The sequence below is a fragment of the Macadamia integrifolia genome, chromosome 6 (genome assembly GCF_013358625.1).
Source record: "Macadamia integrifolia cultivar HAES 741 chromosome 6, SCU_Mint_v3, whole genome shotgun sequence".
NCBI classification, from domain to species: Eukaryota; Viridiplantae; Streptophyta; class Magnoliopsida; order Proteales; family Proteaceae; genus Macadamia; species Macadamia integrifolia.
Window position 1 is genome coordinate 3,757,031 of NC_056562.1, and position 18,589 is coordinate 3,775,619.

The 18,589-nt window shown below is 35.9% G+C and overlaps 1 protein-coding gene and 1 pseudogene across 2 annotated transcripts in view; both read right to left on the reverse strand.

Annotated features, from left to right (window-relative positions):
- Positions 1 to 4,820, reverse strand: part of LOC122081345 (protein FAR1-RELATED SEQUENCE 5-like) — a 19,337-nt gene extending 14,517 nt beyond the window's left edge. Inside the window, exons 1-4 of one of the 2 annotated variants that reach the window (XM_042648422.1) lie at positions 4,258 to 4,820; positions 2,743 to 3,167; positions 1,043 to 2,657; positions 538 to 891 (exon numbers count right to left, since the gene is read on the reverse strand). In XM_042648422.1, the coding sequence (XP_042504356.1) occupies positions 1,071 to 2,375 (1,305 nt within the window). In that variant the 5' untranslated portion in view covers positions 2,376 to 2,657; positions 2,743 to 3,167; positions 4,258 to 4,820 and the 3' untranslated portion in view covers positions 538 to 891; positions 1,043 to 1,070. Of the gene's footprint in view, positions 1 to 537; positions 892 to 1,042; positions 3,168 to 4,257 lie in introns of those variants that run through there. The other variant, XM_042648421.1, reaches the window with a different exon arrangement.
- On the reverse strand, positions 2,453 to 18,403 carry LOC122081660 (annotated as a pseudogene).
- Positions 18,404 to 18,589: the final 186 nt, after the last annotated feature.

An 18,589-nucleotide genomic window follows, 5' to 3' on the forward strand; every position in this document is an offset into this window, starting at 1 on the left:
GGTCTCCGAGCTGTTACAGTTATAGTTGGCCCTTTCTCAGAGTAGGATTTAGGAGACATGTGACCTTGTCATCAATCATTCTTGGTTCTGGACACACGGTCAGTGAGGATGGCTTTATGACTATGTCGGTAGAGACGACCATGGGTACAAGAGTGAGTGTGAGTGAACTTAGTAGATGTGGTCGTCTGAAGATGGTTTGTGAAGATGTCCGATTTGTAAGGGTATACATGTGCTTCTCCGATAAGATGTGATCTTTTTAGGTGTATCACTCATTATTGATATGAAAGTAAGGAACTTTGTTAATTATTATTAAAAAAAAATTACAGGATTTTTTGTATTTTGTAATGAAAATGACTTTTTTTTTTCAGGACAAAGTTTTCCTACACCAGTGGCAGAACCAGGCAACAACCCCAATGTGACCCTGTACCCACCTACCCTCCCTACCCCTTGATCCTGTGGCCCTCCCATCCCCCATGGCCTCAGGAAAACTCAATACTTTTTTTTTTTTCTTGTAGACTTCTAGATTATTTTGAGAACTGCACAGATACCATGGCTTTCTCATTGTCATTCAACCTTAAAACAGAGTTGGCTCTGGATACTACAGTCATATATCCATAAGAATATAAAGAGAATGAATGTTCTTAGGTGCTTATTCAGACAAATAACACACCTTAATACCCAAAAATTGTCAAGCTTCTTGATGTCATGATTCCTCTTTTCTTCTGTTTTAATGTATTTTCAGATAATACCCCCACTCACCTGAAGAATCCAATTAATTCAGGATAAAGGCATGGATTGAATTCAGGAAAAAGGCGGAAGAAACAAAAATGTGAAGGCTAACATTGTCTTTTCCACCAGCCTGTAGGATTGTCCATCCTCCCTAGGTTCTCACTGTGAATGACAACCAGAAAAAAAGATATGCTCACGTTTGCATATAACAGATATTTCATGCAAAATACAAAAAATTAGCAAAGCAATTTATATCAAACAAGCAGTAAATTTCTATAACATATTTAGTACAAAAAGGATTGACAAAAAGTACCTGAATAATTAACAAGCAGAGCAGCCAGTTAATGTCGTGATTGGGATGTCAGTGCATCGGCGCCATTTGATGCAGCACCCAGAGGTTCTTCATGAATTTTTCTTTTCAATATTTCTTCTATTCCATGCAATATATGTTCAGAATAATTTGCAGCAAAAGTATATGTTTCTTCAGTCTCTGCAGCCCTTGCAGCTATTTTGACAAAGTTACCACACAACTCTTTATAACGCCTCGATAAATCAAACTTAGGATCAGTTTGTGCTGTGCACGCATTTCCAGTGGCTATGCTTCCAGACTTAGCATTTTTCGTCCACCTCTTCAAGATGTATTGTGATCGGAGCACCTTTATATTTCTGAGATCAAGTATTTTTAATGCATGGCTACATAAAATCCCAATAAACTCAAACTTCTTACAACTGCAAAGAATTGTGCCATTTAATGAGTTAAATGTGACAGTATTCTCATGATTTTTCTCAACGACAGTAACTTTGTACTCAGTTGTTGTCCCCATCTCATTACAACTGTGAACAACACAGTCTAGACTCTCCACATACTCCTTTTGGAACATTTCATATATAACTGGGGTGTAAACATCCACTACCTGCTTCAACATCTTCACAGGTAACACCAATTTTGGTATACTTTGGCTCATTTCAAAATTAGATTTTAATTCTTCATATCGATAATCCTCCACCAAGCTTTCAAAATGCCGAAAGAAATCCAGCAAATCCAACTCAATTTTGAGGTACTTCCTTAAGATAATACCATCTATACTAACAGTTTGTTGTGCACTTCTTATGTCTGCAGAGAATGTATCTCTTCCATAGACCAAAGCCCATTGCTCTCTCTCTTGAAACAAATCCTTCAACCATTCATTTTCTGTAAGATTGTACTTTTCAAGCATACTCCCCCATGCTTGGATAAAATCTTCCTCTTCCTCTTGATCATATAAACAGCTACTGAAATCCTTGGCAAAAGATTTAAAACAATTGAATACTTGACTAAGGTGTTTAAGGGCATTTTGGAATACATGCCACACACAGATACGATGACGTGTTTCGGGCAACACTGATGCAACTGCATTACTTATTGCAGTTTCTTGATCAATTAGAATTGTCTTCGGCATTTTTCCAGACATTGCCTTAATAAAGGCCTCAAACAACCATTTGAAAGACTCAGTAGTTTCATCATAGAGAAGCGCTGCACCGAAGATTACAAGTTGCTTATGATGATTTATACCGAGAAATAGTGAAAATGGCCGACCATGATCATTGCTTCGATAAGTTGTATCCAAGCAAACAACGTCACCAAAATGACCATAGTCCACCACCATCTTTGCATCTGACCAGAAAATGTTTGTTATCCTATCATCCACATCAAGCTGTATCACATAATAGAATGCTGGATTTTCTAATTGCTTCCTCTGGAAATATTGTAAAAGAGCTCCTGCATCTCCCTCTTCATTGCTTTCAACCGCTTAGAATGTAAATAATTTGCACAGTTAAACTTAAGAAAATCATTATCCTCATGATCTTCATCATGCCTAACCTTAGTCCTCAGGGTTGATTTTGGTCGTATCCCATCAGCTTCAGTACCTTGATCAGCAGTTGATTTCCTATGTGATTTCAACAAGTGAGCCATCTCTGGGGTTACAAATTCATGATTGTGAGCTGCTTCAAATTTTCCAATACGATACTTACCATTAGGTTGAATGGTAATAATCATGTGTGCCATGCAGCCAGTTCTTGTCTCATTACGTGGATTCTTCACAAATTCATGTCGCCTGTCTTTCTTGCGGTGACCTTCTTTATAACAGCAATAGCATCTAGATCGCACAACACCATTCCTGCTTTTATTTAACCAATCTTTTCTAACACTGAAACCTATCTTTCCAGCATATCTATTATAGAACTCATAGGCCAGCTCTTCTGTTTCAAACTCCATGCCAAGCTCTGGTACCCAATCTTTTTTGCCTTTATCTTCCATGGGAACATTGGAACTTGCTAAGTCATTTGCTGATTGAAGTCTAAGTCCTACAGCATCTTCATGTGGACTACTTGATTCACGTGGAGCATCTAATTCTTGTGGACTAGTCAATATAATATGGTGAGGAACTTCCATTAACCTTCAGAATAAAAAAATTTAAGAGCTTAATATGGTGCATCTACTTAAAATTATTTTAATAGTCATTTGTTAAGTTATGCCCCTATTCACGAGATTGACTGTAACAAATACACTACTCCAAACACTTCAACAATTTCTTTTACCACAGTAGATGAAGTATATGGCAAAGGATTAAGCCAGCAGCTACCAATTTTGAAGAACACGCTCTTTATATGTCCGCTTCACCATTTGTATTGAATTTTCAATAATCTGGAACTCCACAACAGATAATGTCTAATATTCATTGCTCATGCAAAACCCACCTCGATGGATGAAATTTGGAGTTAAGGTATATTTTCCCTTGGAACAACCAGGACTAGGAGACGAGAACATTTTTTTTGGGTTGGGGTGGGGGGGTGGGGGGAAGGGGGGGATGAGAACTAAGAGACATGACATAATAGATTTAGAGCCATGAAAAGTTATGGGAGGCTTCAAAATCAATCTAATTATCATAATTTACGGTGAAATTGATCACAACACCAGTTATTTTTGGGACTCGTAGATCAGTGTGGAACCTCAAACACTAGCAATGTAATCTCAAGTTCTGAGGATAGAGAACCAACTCTTTCTTCGTAAGAGGCAGGCCTTGGTCATCCTAAGTGTAGTATTTCTACAGGCCTTTTAGTCCAGATATGAAGATTTTGTCTGACTCTACACTCTAAGAGGACAAATTATCTGTATGTAACATACAACTTCACTGTCAGTCAACTATTCCTATCCATATTCCAAAGCACTGTGGACTGCACAATTGCACCCAAACCAATGTAGAGGTGAAACTTATAAAGCTCTAGTTCACTAAATCAATGGACATTTCAACAGGTTGAATGATAAAGTGACTCACCCATCAAATTTTGTGTTTTTCTATAGACAATAATATCATTTAAGATGCAGGTAAAACACATTAGAGAAGAAAAAAGAGAAAATTCTTAATATCTAAGCAACAAGTATTGCTTAGCACATAAGAGAAAAATACAGCCCCCCCCCCCCCACCCCCAACCCCAACCCCAACCCCAACCCCCGAACATAGAGAGACAGGGAGAGTAAGTCCATACATTTTTTGGTATCTGCTAGCTCCAAAGTTTGCATTTTGGCTCATCTTAGAAATTGGGCTACGACTTGGAATCTTCAACACCTACAGAACTGATTGCATGTATCAACCTTATATATAACTGCAACTTTCAGAATCCAGAGGACCATTTAAGGGGTTTCCACTTTCCAAACCAGAATATGATGACAGTAGCACAAACATGGGTGTTCAATAAGTAGGCTGTCATTACCCTTCCAAGCTGCAATTTTACTTGAAACACTCACTCCAGAGGGAGAAACAGAGAAAAATTAGGGTTCATTGTTGGAAGGTTGGATCAAACAGAAATAAAGGGACTTGCCTGGTACAAGTGGTGAAACCTGATCTCCGGCGTGATTCAGACTACCCCGTCGGTGATATTTGCCCGGCGAAGGAGACTCGATCGGAGGAATGTAAGTGACAACAGCACTAACTCCCCCTGTACGGGAGTTCCAGTACCAAAATCCCTACTTACAATACATTTTGGTAATCAAGGCTCGTCCATTGGAGGTCTTGAATATCTTTAGAGTTTTTCTACCTAAAAAAAGGAAAAAGGGTCTTTAGAGTTTAGAGACATTTAACTCTTGGATCTCCATCTCTGAGGGGGGAAAAAAAAATTTAAACAAAAAGATTAATGGAAAAATTACATGATTATCCATTTTTTGGTTTTCCTTTATAAAATTATCTACTTAAAATTTCAATTAATATAAATATCCAAAATCAAATTTGGGTTTACAAAACTATCCAAAACATTGATTGTCATTCATCTTAAGTGTGTCAAAATGTAAATGGTTATTTCAAGCCCTGGGGCTGGAATGCGATAAGGCTAATGCGCCTCACATCCGATTCTCGAGATTCATAGGTCGTCTCACAAAGATCTTCGATCCGAACCTTCACATCTACTCTACCGTAGAGGATGAACCACACCTTCAGAACTAGAACTGACACCAACCATTTATGATCAAATCGAACTGCACCGCATAAAAATAAACCAATTCTAGTTTTATAGGTCATTTTTCCGATTTGGTTGAATTCAGAACCAAATAATCGACGATTAACCACCACCAATGGTGTTACCGTGTTAAAGTGTTTCACTGTTTGTCTCTATCAAAAATAAGAAAAAACGTATTTCGATAGGTCACTTCTATATTTGATTATTTGTGTTTTGATGGCCTTCAAGTTACAAAGTATTATATTTTATTTTGGTCTTTATCCTTTAACTATAACAATTTCAAATTCCACCATCTTCTCACTAGGAGTCTCTAACTTCAACTTTTAACTTCTACTTCAACTTCAACTCTTTGAGTCCCACGGAGGTAAATCTTCTACTCTCTCCCTCTTCCATCTCTATACTTCCTACTTCATACTCTCTTTCTCTGATCTCTAAATGTGAAGCAAATGGAATACATTACAAATTAAATTTATAAATTGTTTTTCAAACTGATACTATAAACTGCATGCAAACCGACTATAAACCGAATAAAAAAATTGATTAGAAACAAGAAAAACCAAAACCGGATGAAAACGATTCTGATTTCACCTTATCAAAATTTAGACTGAACCAGAACCAAAACCAAACCGAATAACTGAAATCACACTGTTTGACACCCCAATTCATCTTCCACAAGAATCAAATATTTTTATAGCTTAAACTTTGGGTGGGTAGTTTTGCAAAACCTAAACCTGATTTTGAGTATTTTTGTTAAAGGAAATATTCAGTGATTATTTTTATAAACTTAAACCTAATTTTGGTCATTTATGTCAATTGAAAGTTTAGATGTATAGTTTTGTAAAAGAAAACCCAAAGGTGGGTAATCATGTAATTTTTCCAAGATTATTCTATCTCTCACTAGAGAAAAGCATCTTTCATGGATCAAAATAGATTCTTCAACTTCAATCTCAGATTGTGTTTGGATGTCAAGAAAATTGTATAAGATTCATAAAGTTTTCTTGGTTACAAAATATTTTTTGCATTTGGCACGTCTGGGATGAAAGGAAGATTCAAATATTGAATTTAAAAATTTACCTTGGGAATAGTGAATTTTTCTTTTTCTACTAAAAAAAATTTGTCTTCACTAGAAGAAAAGTATTGGACAAAGAGTGGGGGGGGGGGAATGAGGCAAGTGTTGGATATTCTAACATTTTATATGTGTCCATCAAACACAATTTAATTGTTGTATTTTTTGTAACAACTCAATAATATCGTTAATTATTGTACTTTAAGTTTAATATATATAATATATAATATACTTAAAATACAACAATCTCCCGCTCCAGTTAGTTGAGTCTTATCAAAATAGATACTCAAACTTAAGACATGGCTGACAAGTACATTGCCAACAAAAGCACTCAAAAGAAGCCCTCTCCTGGAGTGTTGGATATTCTAACATTTTATATGTGTCCATCAAACACAATTTAATTGTTGTATTTTTTGTAACAACTCAATAATATCGTTAATTATTGTATTTTAAGTTTAATATATATAATATATAATATACTTAAAATACAGCAATCCCCCACTCCAGTTAGTTGAGTCTTATCAAAATAGATACTCAAACTTAAGACATGGCTGACAAGGACATTGCCAACAAAAGCACTCAAAAGAAGCCCTCTCCTAACCCCCCNGGGGGGGGATTAGGTCTGTTTTGTATGTTCTCTCTTCTTCTTTTTGTATTTTTTTTTTAATACAATTAACGCGGAAAAAAAATATTATTTCGTTGTGTGGTATATATAAAATATTTATATACATATATATATATATATATATATATTTCGATAAATAAAAACTATATTAAAGCAAAAAAGAAAATCATACAAGGCAAGATAAAATATATTTTTTGACCAATAACAATTCAACATTTTTTTAATTTGAACCGTCTATCAACAGCATAATTGCACAGCTAATTAGGGAAATCAATTCTCTTGGAGTAAACTCTTAGGGATACCCCCTTAAGCCCTAATTAGTATTGGAACTAATGAAGCATCTATCAATTAGTTCGGTTTTCATTAAGTTCGGAATTAACTATAAGTTCTCATTTTTTAATTTTTTGTTATTGATCATGGTTTTAAAACTCAAAACAGATTGGTATCGGCCTTGACCAATCCCAGATCTTAGCGGGTCCAATCCTGATACAGTCTTAAGGTTCAAGGGTACCAGTAAAACGTGATAATTGAATAACAGTAGTAAATCTATCTGATCCGAATTGATAACGGACTTGATGGATCCAAAACCGATCTATAGTTTTAGAACCTTGATCCAGGATTCTGGGTGAATAAAAAACTTTTGACCGAACCATAAGATAGAGCACGAGAGTCCGTTGCTTGGGTGACTGCCACTAACTCTCTTCTTCTTTATAAAGAATGAGATGAGTCGCACTAGCCCCAACATGTGGAGTAAGGAACTTATTGAAAAGGTTCTAGCCCATTTGACAACATTTCTGTCGTTTTTGTGCCCAGAAACAGTAGAAACATAAATTCGCGTTTCTGAGGACAGAAACAAATTTTTGGATGTTTGATAACAATTGTTTCTGAAAACGTTTCTTACAGAAATTTTATTTAAAAAAATTTCTACCTCTTGACCCTGAAATCCTTATCCAAAGCTAGGTGGATTCATTTGCCTTCTTCTGGTCATGCTACCATATCTCAATCTCATATTTTGCTCTTCTTCTTTCCTCTTATCTCTCATCATGAATTCTTCACTAAATTCAGTGGCTGGTCTTCTTCTAGGATTTTAGTTCACCTGGTCTATCCTTCTCTCGAAGCCCTCGAATTATCGTTGCGCTTATTGCCTATATTGAAACAACCGATTCTTCTCCATATATCTCCAAAGAGACCCACAGAACTAAGAAAAAAAGGAATATGGCAGAAGAAAGAGAGGAAGAAAGGAACCTAGTCTCCAACTTGAGCAAAGTGCCTAGGATTCCACGAAAGGATTTGGTTTTCTCAGAAGAGGTATTGTTGCAACTCGAGTTGCAAACCCGTGGAGTCATTTGAGGTTGAGAAGAAAGGCGTGAGTACTGCTCCAAAATCCTTGCCTTCACTTGTTTCTGGACCGACGTCATCATGTCTGTTTCTAGGAACAGAAATCAATATAAATTTTGATTTCTATTTCTAAAAGTAGGAGAAATGGAACAAGTTTGTCAAAATGTATTTTGCCCGTTTCTCAGTTTCTGGGAACAAAAAATCACAGAATCGCCTAAAACGAAACGTTATCAAATGGGCCCTAGTCTCTTCCTTGAGAAGAATAGTTCTTGTGGATGGGAAAATCCACATAAAGTTGGGCGGGTCATTTCTGGTCCAGCAAGAGGAGCCAGATATTGAAGAGCTCGAGAATGTTTTCAAGAAGCTCGATTTGAATTAGAAATAGAAATATTTGTTGGTCTAAATGTGGTGCGATCGAGGAGCTCGAGAATCTTTGCAAGAAGTTGGTATATGAATGGAGATGGAAATATTTCATGGTATGAATTGGGTAATATTTCTTGATTTATGTTTTGATAAAATTAAAGACTAAAACAATGAATGATCTGCAAATATTTTTCGGGTAATTTCGACTATAATTCACCTTTTGATTGATATATTGATTCATATCCATCGATGCTTAGAACGATATCATGGCGATATTGACCGATGGATTTTGTTTATCTATGATGCATGTTTGATTGAATTATAATGTTTCTAATAATAGTATAATGGGAGAAAGAATCTTGTCAGTCTGGTGTAAGGAACACTAGCATGCGAAGTCAATAGAAGGGTCCGTAAAAGTATCTTCAGGACATGAGATGGGGCAGTATAATATTTTGGCGCCCACTTGTGCCCGGGCGTAGGCAACACCAGACTAGTAGGGTTTTGTCTCCTTAATAATGTATTATTATTGTTATTAATTATTATTATTTATTATTATTATTATTATTATTATTATTATTATTATTAACTAAGGTGACTGGGCCAGCTTACGTGCACCTCGACTAATCCTCGAGGAGACTAATGCAGCAACCCACTGCCACTACCACGATCTCCACTTAAATCGTAGATGCACAGATGAGGAATCGAACTTAGGACTGTGCACCTATCCACACAATCCCCAATTCATCCTAACCATCTGGGCAACCCACGGATGGATTATAATCTAAAACATTTGACAATATTTTTTGGTGACATCTAGCTAAGCTTTACCATCTATAACATTTGTCAACCCAAGGGATAGCACAGTTGGTGAGCAACGAACTTGGTACGAGCCGTAAACTCGGATGTCCTAAATTCAACTCCCACTAGGCACACCTTGGGCCACTCACACGGGGGTGTTTAGTGCTCTTCACTACTTTCAGTGAAAGCTGAATGGTTCTCATTTAACCCCGATATGACCCAGTCCATATGGTTGTGGGGTCAGTATGGATTCGTCGGACTAGTCAGGCAGTGATTGACAATTTATAGCTCCTCTAATTTTTAGTGTGTAAGCTAGATAAGATTAGATTTTGTAACAGTACTTGGCTTCAATTCGGTGGAAGATTTCTCATTCCTTTAGAGAGGCCAACTCTATGGCGGACTACATGGAGTTGGCAGCAAAAAATAGGATCTCCTCTCTCGCGTCCCCTCTCCCTTCGTCCATTTAGGAAGAGCTGTAGGTGGATGTGCAAAATGAAGACCACGATTTCATTTTTCTTCATTTACTTTTCTTTGAGTGTTCTTTCCCCTACTAATAGCAATGCTGAAGGTGGGGGATTAGTTCTTACCTTTTATTGGAGTCCTTGGAAGTTTTGTTCCCTCCATTTTGTATTATTTCTTTCTTTTTCTCGTTTTCATTTCTTTCTCATTCCTAAGGCTCTCTTTGGTATGATTTTTATTTGTATTTATTAACTATTTTTTAAAAATTATTCATGACAACAAATTATGGACCACAAAGAGTATTCATTTTATAAAATGGATTATATCATGAGAAAATAGGTTTCAAGTTTCACTTTGAGTCTTGAGCTTTGAGCGAGAGAGATGATAGGATTTGGGGGTTTTTTATTTGAAAAGTAAAAAGATATACTGAAATTGCCTATTTACCTTTGATTTTGAGTAGTTTAGCACACATGCTTATTTAAGGTAGCTTAAAAATCAACATAAATGATTTGTTACCACAAATCACAAATAGCTTGAAAGTAATTTGTGATTTATGATTTATTCTAATTTATTATAAATAAAAATAAGTGTTATAAATTATACCAAACACTTGTAAAAATAGAAATAAGTCAAATAAATTCAAATAGAAATCAAACCAAAAGAGCTTTAATTAGTAATGGAACTAATAAAACGTTTATGACTCGGTTTCATTTTTATTAAGTTCAGAATTAACTGTAAAGTCTTTTTTTTTTTTTTTTTTAATCTAGATCATGGTTGTAAAACTCAGAACGGATTGGTATCGGCCTTGACCAATCCCCGATCTTGGCCGATCCGATCCTGATACAGTCTTATAGGCCCAGGGGTTAAACGTAATAAAATATTAGTTTTTATTGAAAAACAGTGGTAAATCTGTCCATGCCGATTTGAATCGATGTTGAATTATATCGGCCTTAACAGATCCGAAACTGATCCGTAGTTTTAGAACCTTGATCTGGGTAAACAAAAACCGTTTAGCCAAACCGTAATAGCCACTGACCCTCTTCCATTTTATAAAGAATGAGATGAGTCGCACTTGCTCGTTGAGGAGAGGAAGGAACCTATTGAAAACTTTCTTGAGCTTCTTCAATCTCGTCTCTTCCTTGGGGAACAGTTCTTTGGCTCCTTCCAAAGCAGGGTGGGTCGTTTTTGTTCTGGCAGGAGGAGCCAGAGATTGAAGAGCTCAAGAATGTTTTCAAGAAGTTCGATTTGAATATGAGATGGAAATATTTCTTGGTATCAATCTGGTGCGATGGAGGAGCTCGAGAATCATTCCAAGAAGTTAGTATATGAATGAAGATAGAAATATTTCATGGTATGAATTGGGTAATATTCTTGATTTATATTTTGATTAAATTAAGACTAAAACTATATATGAATGATCTGCAAAGATTTCTCGGGTAATTTCGACTCTGATTGGGTAATTTCATGGATTTTGTTTATCCATGATGCATGTTGGATTGAATATAATGTTTCCAATAATAGTATAATGGGAGAAAGAATCCAACTAGTCTGGTGTAAGAAACAGTAGTATGCGAGGTTTAGTGTATGTTTTAGCAATTATTTTCCACTTGATGGATTATTTGCGTATGCATTTTTGTTATTGCCTATGGCAATAGGCCTATTTTATCTATAATCCAGTTTGCTATCTAGGTTTAGGCTGGTCCAAAACTACAAAATCCCTAATCCATCTATGTAATTTTGTGAGTGCAAGTCCACGGGATTGGCAAGGGATTCTGATTTTGATTCAATTGAAACTGGTTAGATCAGCCTAAACCTTAGAAATCAAGTATGAATCTCTGATGAAATCGGAATCGAGAATACTGATTCTGATTCAACTACAATTAGAATTTGTCAGAAGTATGAATTGGATTAATTTATTTTTTTTCTTAATGATTTTACCCCTAATATCTATTTGATATACATGATATAGCGGATCTGATACCAATAATTAAAACCATGATGGGATAAATGTATACGAAAAAGACCTGACCTAAATTTAATATTTTGATTGTATAAGGGTATCAGTCGATTGACTCAAACTAGTTTCAATTGGGTTGAACCAGTATTCAGGATGGGTTGGATAAAAAAAAAACAACCCGATTACACAAGGTTCATTTTTGAATTTTATTTTGGTCGTGATTCAGTCCCGATTAATACATTTGATAATTATATAAAATATTAGGAAGAAAGAACGATACTCGACAGCATTTATCTATACCAAGACAACAAGGGTGCAAAAAGACCATACTGCCCCGCATTGAAATTGCTTGTACATATCCTCCTTATCGTTTATGTTCCTGCAGGCGAGAAGGAGCCATAGATCCAGTAGCTTCTGATTGGGAATGGATGGAAATATTTATTTCTTGATTTCAATTTGATGTGGATGGCCACGAACAAATTGATTTGGTTGGATGATTTCATCGTTTATTATTATTATTTTTTATTTTTTCTCTTGCAGGCAAGGAACATTTTCAATAAGTTGGAAGTGATTAGGTATGGATGAAAATATTTCTTGATGATCTGAATTGGATGCAGTGCCAAATGCTATAATCATGTGCAGGGTTTCCATAATCTGTGAATCCAATTGGGAATCGATCAGGACCGATCCTGATTTCTGCGATTTCGGTTTAGAATATTCAAATATCAAAATACTCTGAATCAGTGAATTTTTAAATCAAATGACTGATTCTAGGGTTTTTGAGATTGATTCCAGTCAAAATCGGCATTCCATCATTTTACCTTATTTATTTATTTATTTATTTTATTTTTTATTCTTATATTAGATCTATGTAGTCGACTCTATTTAGTTGCGACAAGGTTATGATTATTGTTTGTATCGTATGATAAGGAAAGTCAAAGTGAAACATCCAGAGCTGTGTTTTCTTAACATCTACCAAGAGTATACTAAAGGTAAGAAAAATTCATCAATGAAAGGTTAGGTTCAGGTGTGTAGTGTGGAATAAGGGAGTTAATCAATTTGGTTCTGCTTTTTTAGTTTGATTTTGATTCGGTTCAAGATGCAATATATACAAACTGAATTTGAATAATTTTCAGAATCTCAAAATCAAAATAGGGCTGAATCGGTTTGATTTTATGTGATTTCATTCGGTTCATATACAATCTCGGTAATTCTATTTAAGGGGAAATGTGCCACTAAAACAAATAAAATTGGGAATGAAATTATTAGAAGTTATAACAAAAATACAATCCCAAAATGTTAAATCTGGCAAGTGTCAACCTTTTTCCACAGAACTCAACAAAAGAAATTTAAAAGAAAAAAAAAAAAAAAAAAAAAAAGGCAAAGACCCGTAAAAGGTAATCACACAATCCAAGGGAGACACGTGATTGTAGGGCTAGTATTATCTAGGTTTATTTCGGTTCGATTTATATGAGTTACATTTTATTTGGTTTGATTTGGTTCAAATCGATTTCGTCTAAAACTACTAAATCAAACCAAATTTTACTTTCAAAATCAAAGCCGAACCGAAATTTAAGTTTAAAATTAACTTCTTTAAACCAAGTTCTAGCCATACTTATCATCAGCTTATTTCTTAGATTTATTACCATATGATTGCACTATACGACCTGAACACATTGGAAGTAAGGGTGTTAATCGTTTCAGTTTCAGTGTATATGGTGCGATTCGATTTGATTCACAATTATTTGGCTGAAACCAAAATCACACTATTTACTAAAGGATAATTAAATAATATTATACTAACATATACCGGCAATAATCCTTTTTGCCAGGATACGATATGACATATAGATACTAAAATGCTACCACAACATGGCTTGGGCCTTGCTCTGCCAATGGATTTTTTTTATATCAAAACGGCTCACCACATTACCTTTGGTCTTCGCTGCAATGGAGCCTCCCCCTCAACTAATCCCATTTGGTGGTAAATCTGGAAATTTAAACTACTTCCAAAAGTTCAGTGTTGCTCCGATCTGAGTTTTTTTTTTTTTTTTTTTTCTATTTACCCTTAGAAGTATATACAGGCTTGAATTTTTCCAAACAAAGCCCAATGAAGAGGTCTAAGATTAAATAATGGACTTGGAATTAGCATTTAAGTAGTTTCTGTCATATTATTAATCAAGTATTAAACCAAGGCTGTGTTGGTAGTTATTCGAAAAAATATTTTTGACGTTTTTTTGTTTTACGAAAACAGAAAAACGGGATCTTCTATTTAGTATTCACAGTTCATTTTTCCATTTTTTCAAAACAAATCGGATAAAGAAAAGTCAGGAACGAGAAATGTTGGAGCATGATAACTATGTTCCAAACATTTGAGTTTGGTTTCAAAACAGAATTTTGACACAGAAATGAAAAACTCTGCTTTTAACACGAAACATTGTTTTTTAAACATAATGACCATCAAAAGTGGCCCAAGTCTTAGCTTATTTATAAAATGGATTTCATCACCATAAATAACAAGTTCCTCGATCTCCTCTCTCTGAATTTCATTACTTACAATTTGTGGTTTGAAGTACAATTTTACCCAAAAAAAAAGGGGAAGTTAATATATATATATATATATTAAAAAATAAATAAAAAATAAAAAATAAAGAAAGAGAAATGACATTTTTTAAAGTTAGAAATGGGGGAGAAATAATGAAGAAGGGAAATAAGAAAACAAAAAATAAAAAGAGGCTCACTCGAGGATTGTGGAGCGAGATATGATACGGGTATAGAGGAATTCATTCCAAGTGTCGGGTAAGCCCGGGAGGCACCAATGGATACAATCTGCGAATTTGGCCGGGTCGGCCTTCTGTTCATCTGTTAGGATCTTACTTTGCCTGGTGGTGTAGACTGATGTGTGTGCATCCTTCCGATACTCAGAGAGGGAGGTAATGTTGAGGAAATATACAGGAACCTTCATGGATCGGATCACATTCAATGCCGCAGCAAAAACCTGACGATCCGTGCCCACATCTAACCCGGGCGTGTTCTGCACTGGCATTGTCTCCTTGGCACACTTGATCCCATCAGGGTTGTTCCAAGCATAATTGCTATTGCATCCACCAAATTACATTCAAATTTTAAAAAAGCATTACATGTCAAGAAAACATCAGTTCAAGATTTTATTATTAGAGCAGTAGAATCTTGTCCACTTGCACGGCCAATCAATCAACGTGCAGTAGCATCTAGGTTCGGGGCAGTGCGGTCTTTTCATGCCTTTCTGTGTATAGAGGTAGAGCCGAGCGTAGATCGAGTCCTCGTACGAGAATAATCAGATACACACAGATAGAATCCATCCAAAGATAAACTTTGAGGTGGATTCCATCAATGTGGATTAGAATGTACGAGAACCTGATCCACAGTTGGTAGAGCCATGCAAGCCAGCAGGGTTCTTTTCTCTTTATTATTATTATGGGCAAGAGAACGCTACCTGTTGGCATAAGTGCACGCTAACGGAAGCGGCCAATGGGAGGGTGTGCGAGCATTTTTAGCTTGGTCTTGTCACATCCGCTATGTCTTGTTGCAAGTACATTCTAGGAGGTAGTCTCTTCTTTTTTTTCTTTTTTCTTTTTTTCGAATATTATAAAGGGTGTAATTTCTGTCATCAAGGTGGTGAATTATGATGTTGTAACCTTCTTTCAATTGTCCCTTATTTTATTTTGAAAATTTATTTAATATAATATTTATATGAAATAACATAATTTATTCTCAATGAAAAAAATAATATTATACTAAAAATGCAGAAACGTAAGATTAAAGATTTTTTTTTTTTCAACCACTTTGATTACAATATAATAAATTATTAATAAAAGAAAGGCAATGGTTTACTATATGGTGTCAAATTGGAGGTTTTTATTTATTTATTTATTTATATACCGAGTTAGACCAAAATCAATCTACAAAATTCGAACTGAAATTGGTAGCTATCGGTTCGGCCGAAGCCAGACTGTAATTCGGTCAGGTCCGGTCGGATCAGGCCACCCATTAACCCACTCAATGGGTCTAACCAAATGGTGTGAATTATATAAACCACAATTTAGGTAATCATAGGAATTAGAGAAACAAATAAATAAATAAACTAAGGATTCTTAAGTCTTACTTGAAGTGAGCAGGAGACATGCTACTGAAGAAGACCGTAGTATTTGTGGGATCCACATTTTCCTCTACCCAATTAGCCCATGTCCTTAGAACCCTCTCATAAGCTATCGGCCGTTGGATGAGATCATATTCTTTGTCACCTTTATCGAACGATCGTCGCCTTTTTTTTATCAACCCATAAGAAACCAAAACCAATCCTCACCACACATTACATGGAAAATTCAAGCAGAATCAGTCTAAGGTTTTTCCAAATACTTACAAAACCTTCATCTGCTCAACATTCATCCACCAGATATAGGTATTGAAGATCAAGTAATCTACACCCTTCCAATGCTCCCCATACTTCTTGATTGAGTCAGCCATGATGATACGATCAAAAACACTGTGCGTCTTTGGATCATCCGCGTTGGATTCCACCAAAAATGGGGCCCAATAGTATTCAACCGTAGCATTGTATTCCTTTGAAAATACGTATAAGATGAAATTGTCATTAAAGTAGAATTTATCCTTAGAAACTAGCCATTAATTACAAAAAAGGTGCCTAAGTTTTTATAAATTAACATATCAATCTTTGTGGGATAAAAGATCTGTACGTGGGTTATGATGATCCTTAACAGCTAGCCATCACATTTGGGTGCCCAAGTCCTTATAAGTAATAGGTTGGTTCTTCTATAAATGATCTTTATGTGGGTTATGATGATCTTCATATCATCGAATTTGATTCCTCTCCAATTAATTGAGCATCCAATTTGTGATTCAGAGTTGAGAGGGTGAGTGGATCAAGTCCTCATACGAGAGCCATTCTCGTACGAAGCTGATTCACACAGATTGAATTTACCTAATAACCAACTCTGTGGTGGATTCCATCTGTATAGATCAACCCGTACAAGAAGTAGATCCACACTCGTTGGGAGGGCCTTGGACATGCATCCCAACACATAGGCTTGTATCTAGGTCCTCCCAACCCTTGGATCACTAGTTGGGTGCCCAATTAATTGGACATGATCTTTTTTCTATCATCATATGTGGGTGTCCAAATCCTTATAATTCATCACATATGTGGGATAATTGCTTTGTGTGGAACCCAACAAGAAGCACTCAGGCTGGGTTTGATAGTCATCCGAAAAAACGTTTCTAATGTTTTTTCGTTTAATGGGAACAAGAAAATGCAGTCTTCCATTTGATGTTCATGATTCTTTTTTTCATTCCTTAAAAAAAAAAAAAAAAAAAAAATTGTTGGAACATGATAACCATGTTCTAACATTATCATGTTCCAACATTTGAGTTTCATTCCAAAATGAAATTTGGACATAGAAATGGAAAAATCTGATTTTGACACAAAACATCGTTTCTGAAACAGAATGACTACCAAAGGCAGCTTCAATTTCACTTCTAACCAGGCGGTTCGAATCACTCCGACCGGTTGGTTCATCTACAAAGGATCGGATCAGAATCCAGAGTGTAATAGTGATACCTCAGCTCTGAAAACAGTGAGCGAGCCAACCTCGTTCAAGCTCTTCTTGCCGAGAGGGATCACAGATTGAACGAGACAGACCATGGATTCCCATTGGTTTCGATTCAATGAGTCACCAACGAACATTAACCGTTTCCCTCGAAGCATCTCTAGCAACAATCTCGCATTGAACCTGAACAGAGATTAATAGAATTAGATGATTTCAAGCATCAAAAAGATTGGATTTTTATTCTTGTTTTTGGGGAATCGAAATCTCTTACTTGGGTAATGAACAATCTCTGGGTTGCCATCTCCAATTCTGATAACGAGAATCCTTTCTTCCATTCCTCATACAAGTCACTTGCTGAGTGAGGAACTCACATTGGTCTTCTGTATACAGAGGATGAGTGACATTGTCAAAAACCCATTCTCCAGCAAAGAGATCACATTCTTTAGGTGGCATCTCAACCTCCTCAATCCCATTTTCTTCTTTCCTTCCATGTAATTGGGCTTGTAAATTCTTTTCCTTTATTTCTTCCTTAATCCTCTGTAGATCAATTTCTTCTTTACTTGCAGGCAACTCAGCTTCTAAAGTTTCTTCCTTGATCGTCTCCAGATCAATGTCTTCTTGTTCTTCGTTAGTAGTTATTGAATCCTGCTTCTTCTCCTCCTTACTGGTTTCATGAACTGGGTTATTAGAATTCGAGAGATTTTGTTGAAGTTCTTGAAATCTGGGCTTTAAGAATGGGAACTGTGCAATCGATTCTACATCCTCAATGTATATGAAACTGACAACGAGAAAGATAGCCAAGACGACGATGAAGATGGAGAGGTTTCTCTTCTTGCGGCCATTGCCGACTTGCTTCATCTCAGCAGGGAGGAAGAGAGAGGCTTTCCGGCGAGGGGTCAGAATGAGAAGAAGAAGAAGAAGAATGGAAAGCTGAGAGGAGGTGAAAGGGGGAAGAAGACAGAGGAGTTCATAAGGAAATTAAGAGAAGGAATTGATTATAAAAATAGGAAAATATGTATTATGTTTAATGGATTTTGGTGAGCTGAGATTGTCTCTACTGCTTTCCTCAAATGGTAAACCCTTTTGTGATTGTTTATTAGAGGACGGCATGTCTTGGACCTTACGACCTAAAGTGAGTATAGTGAATCTTTCTCCTC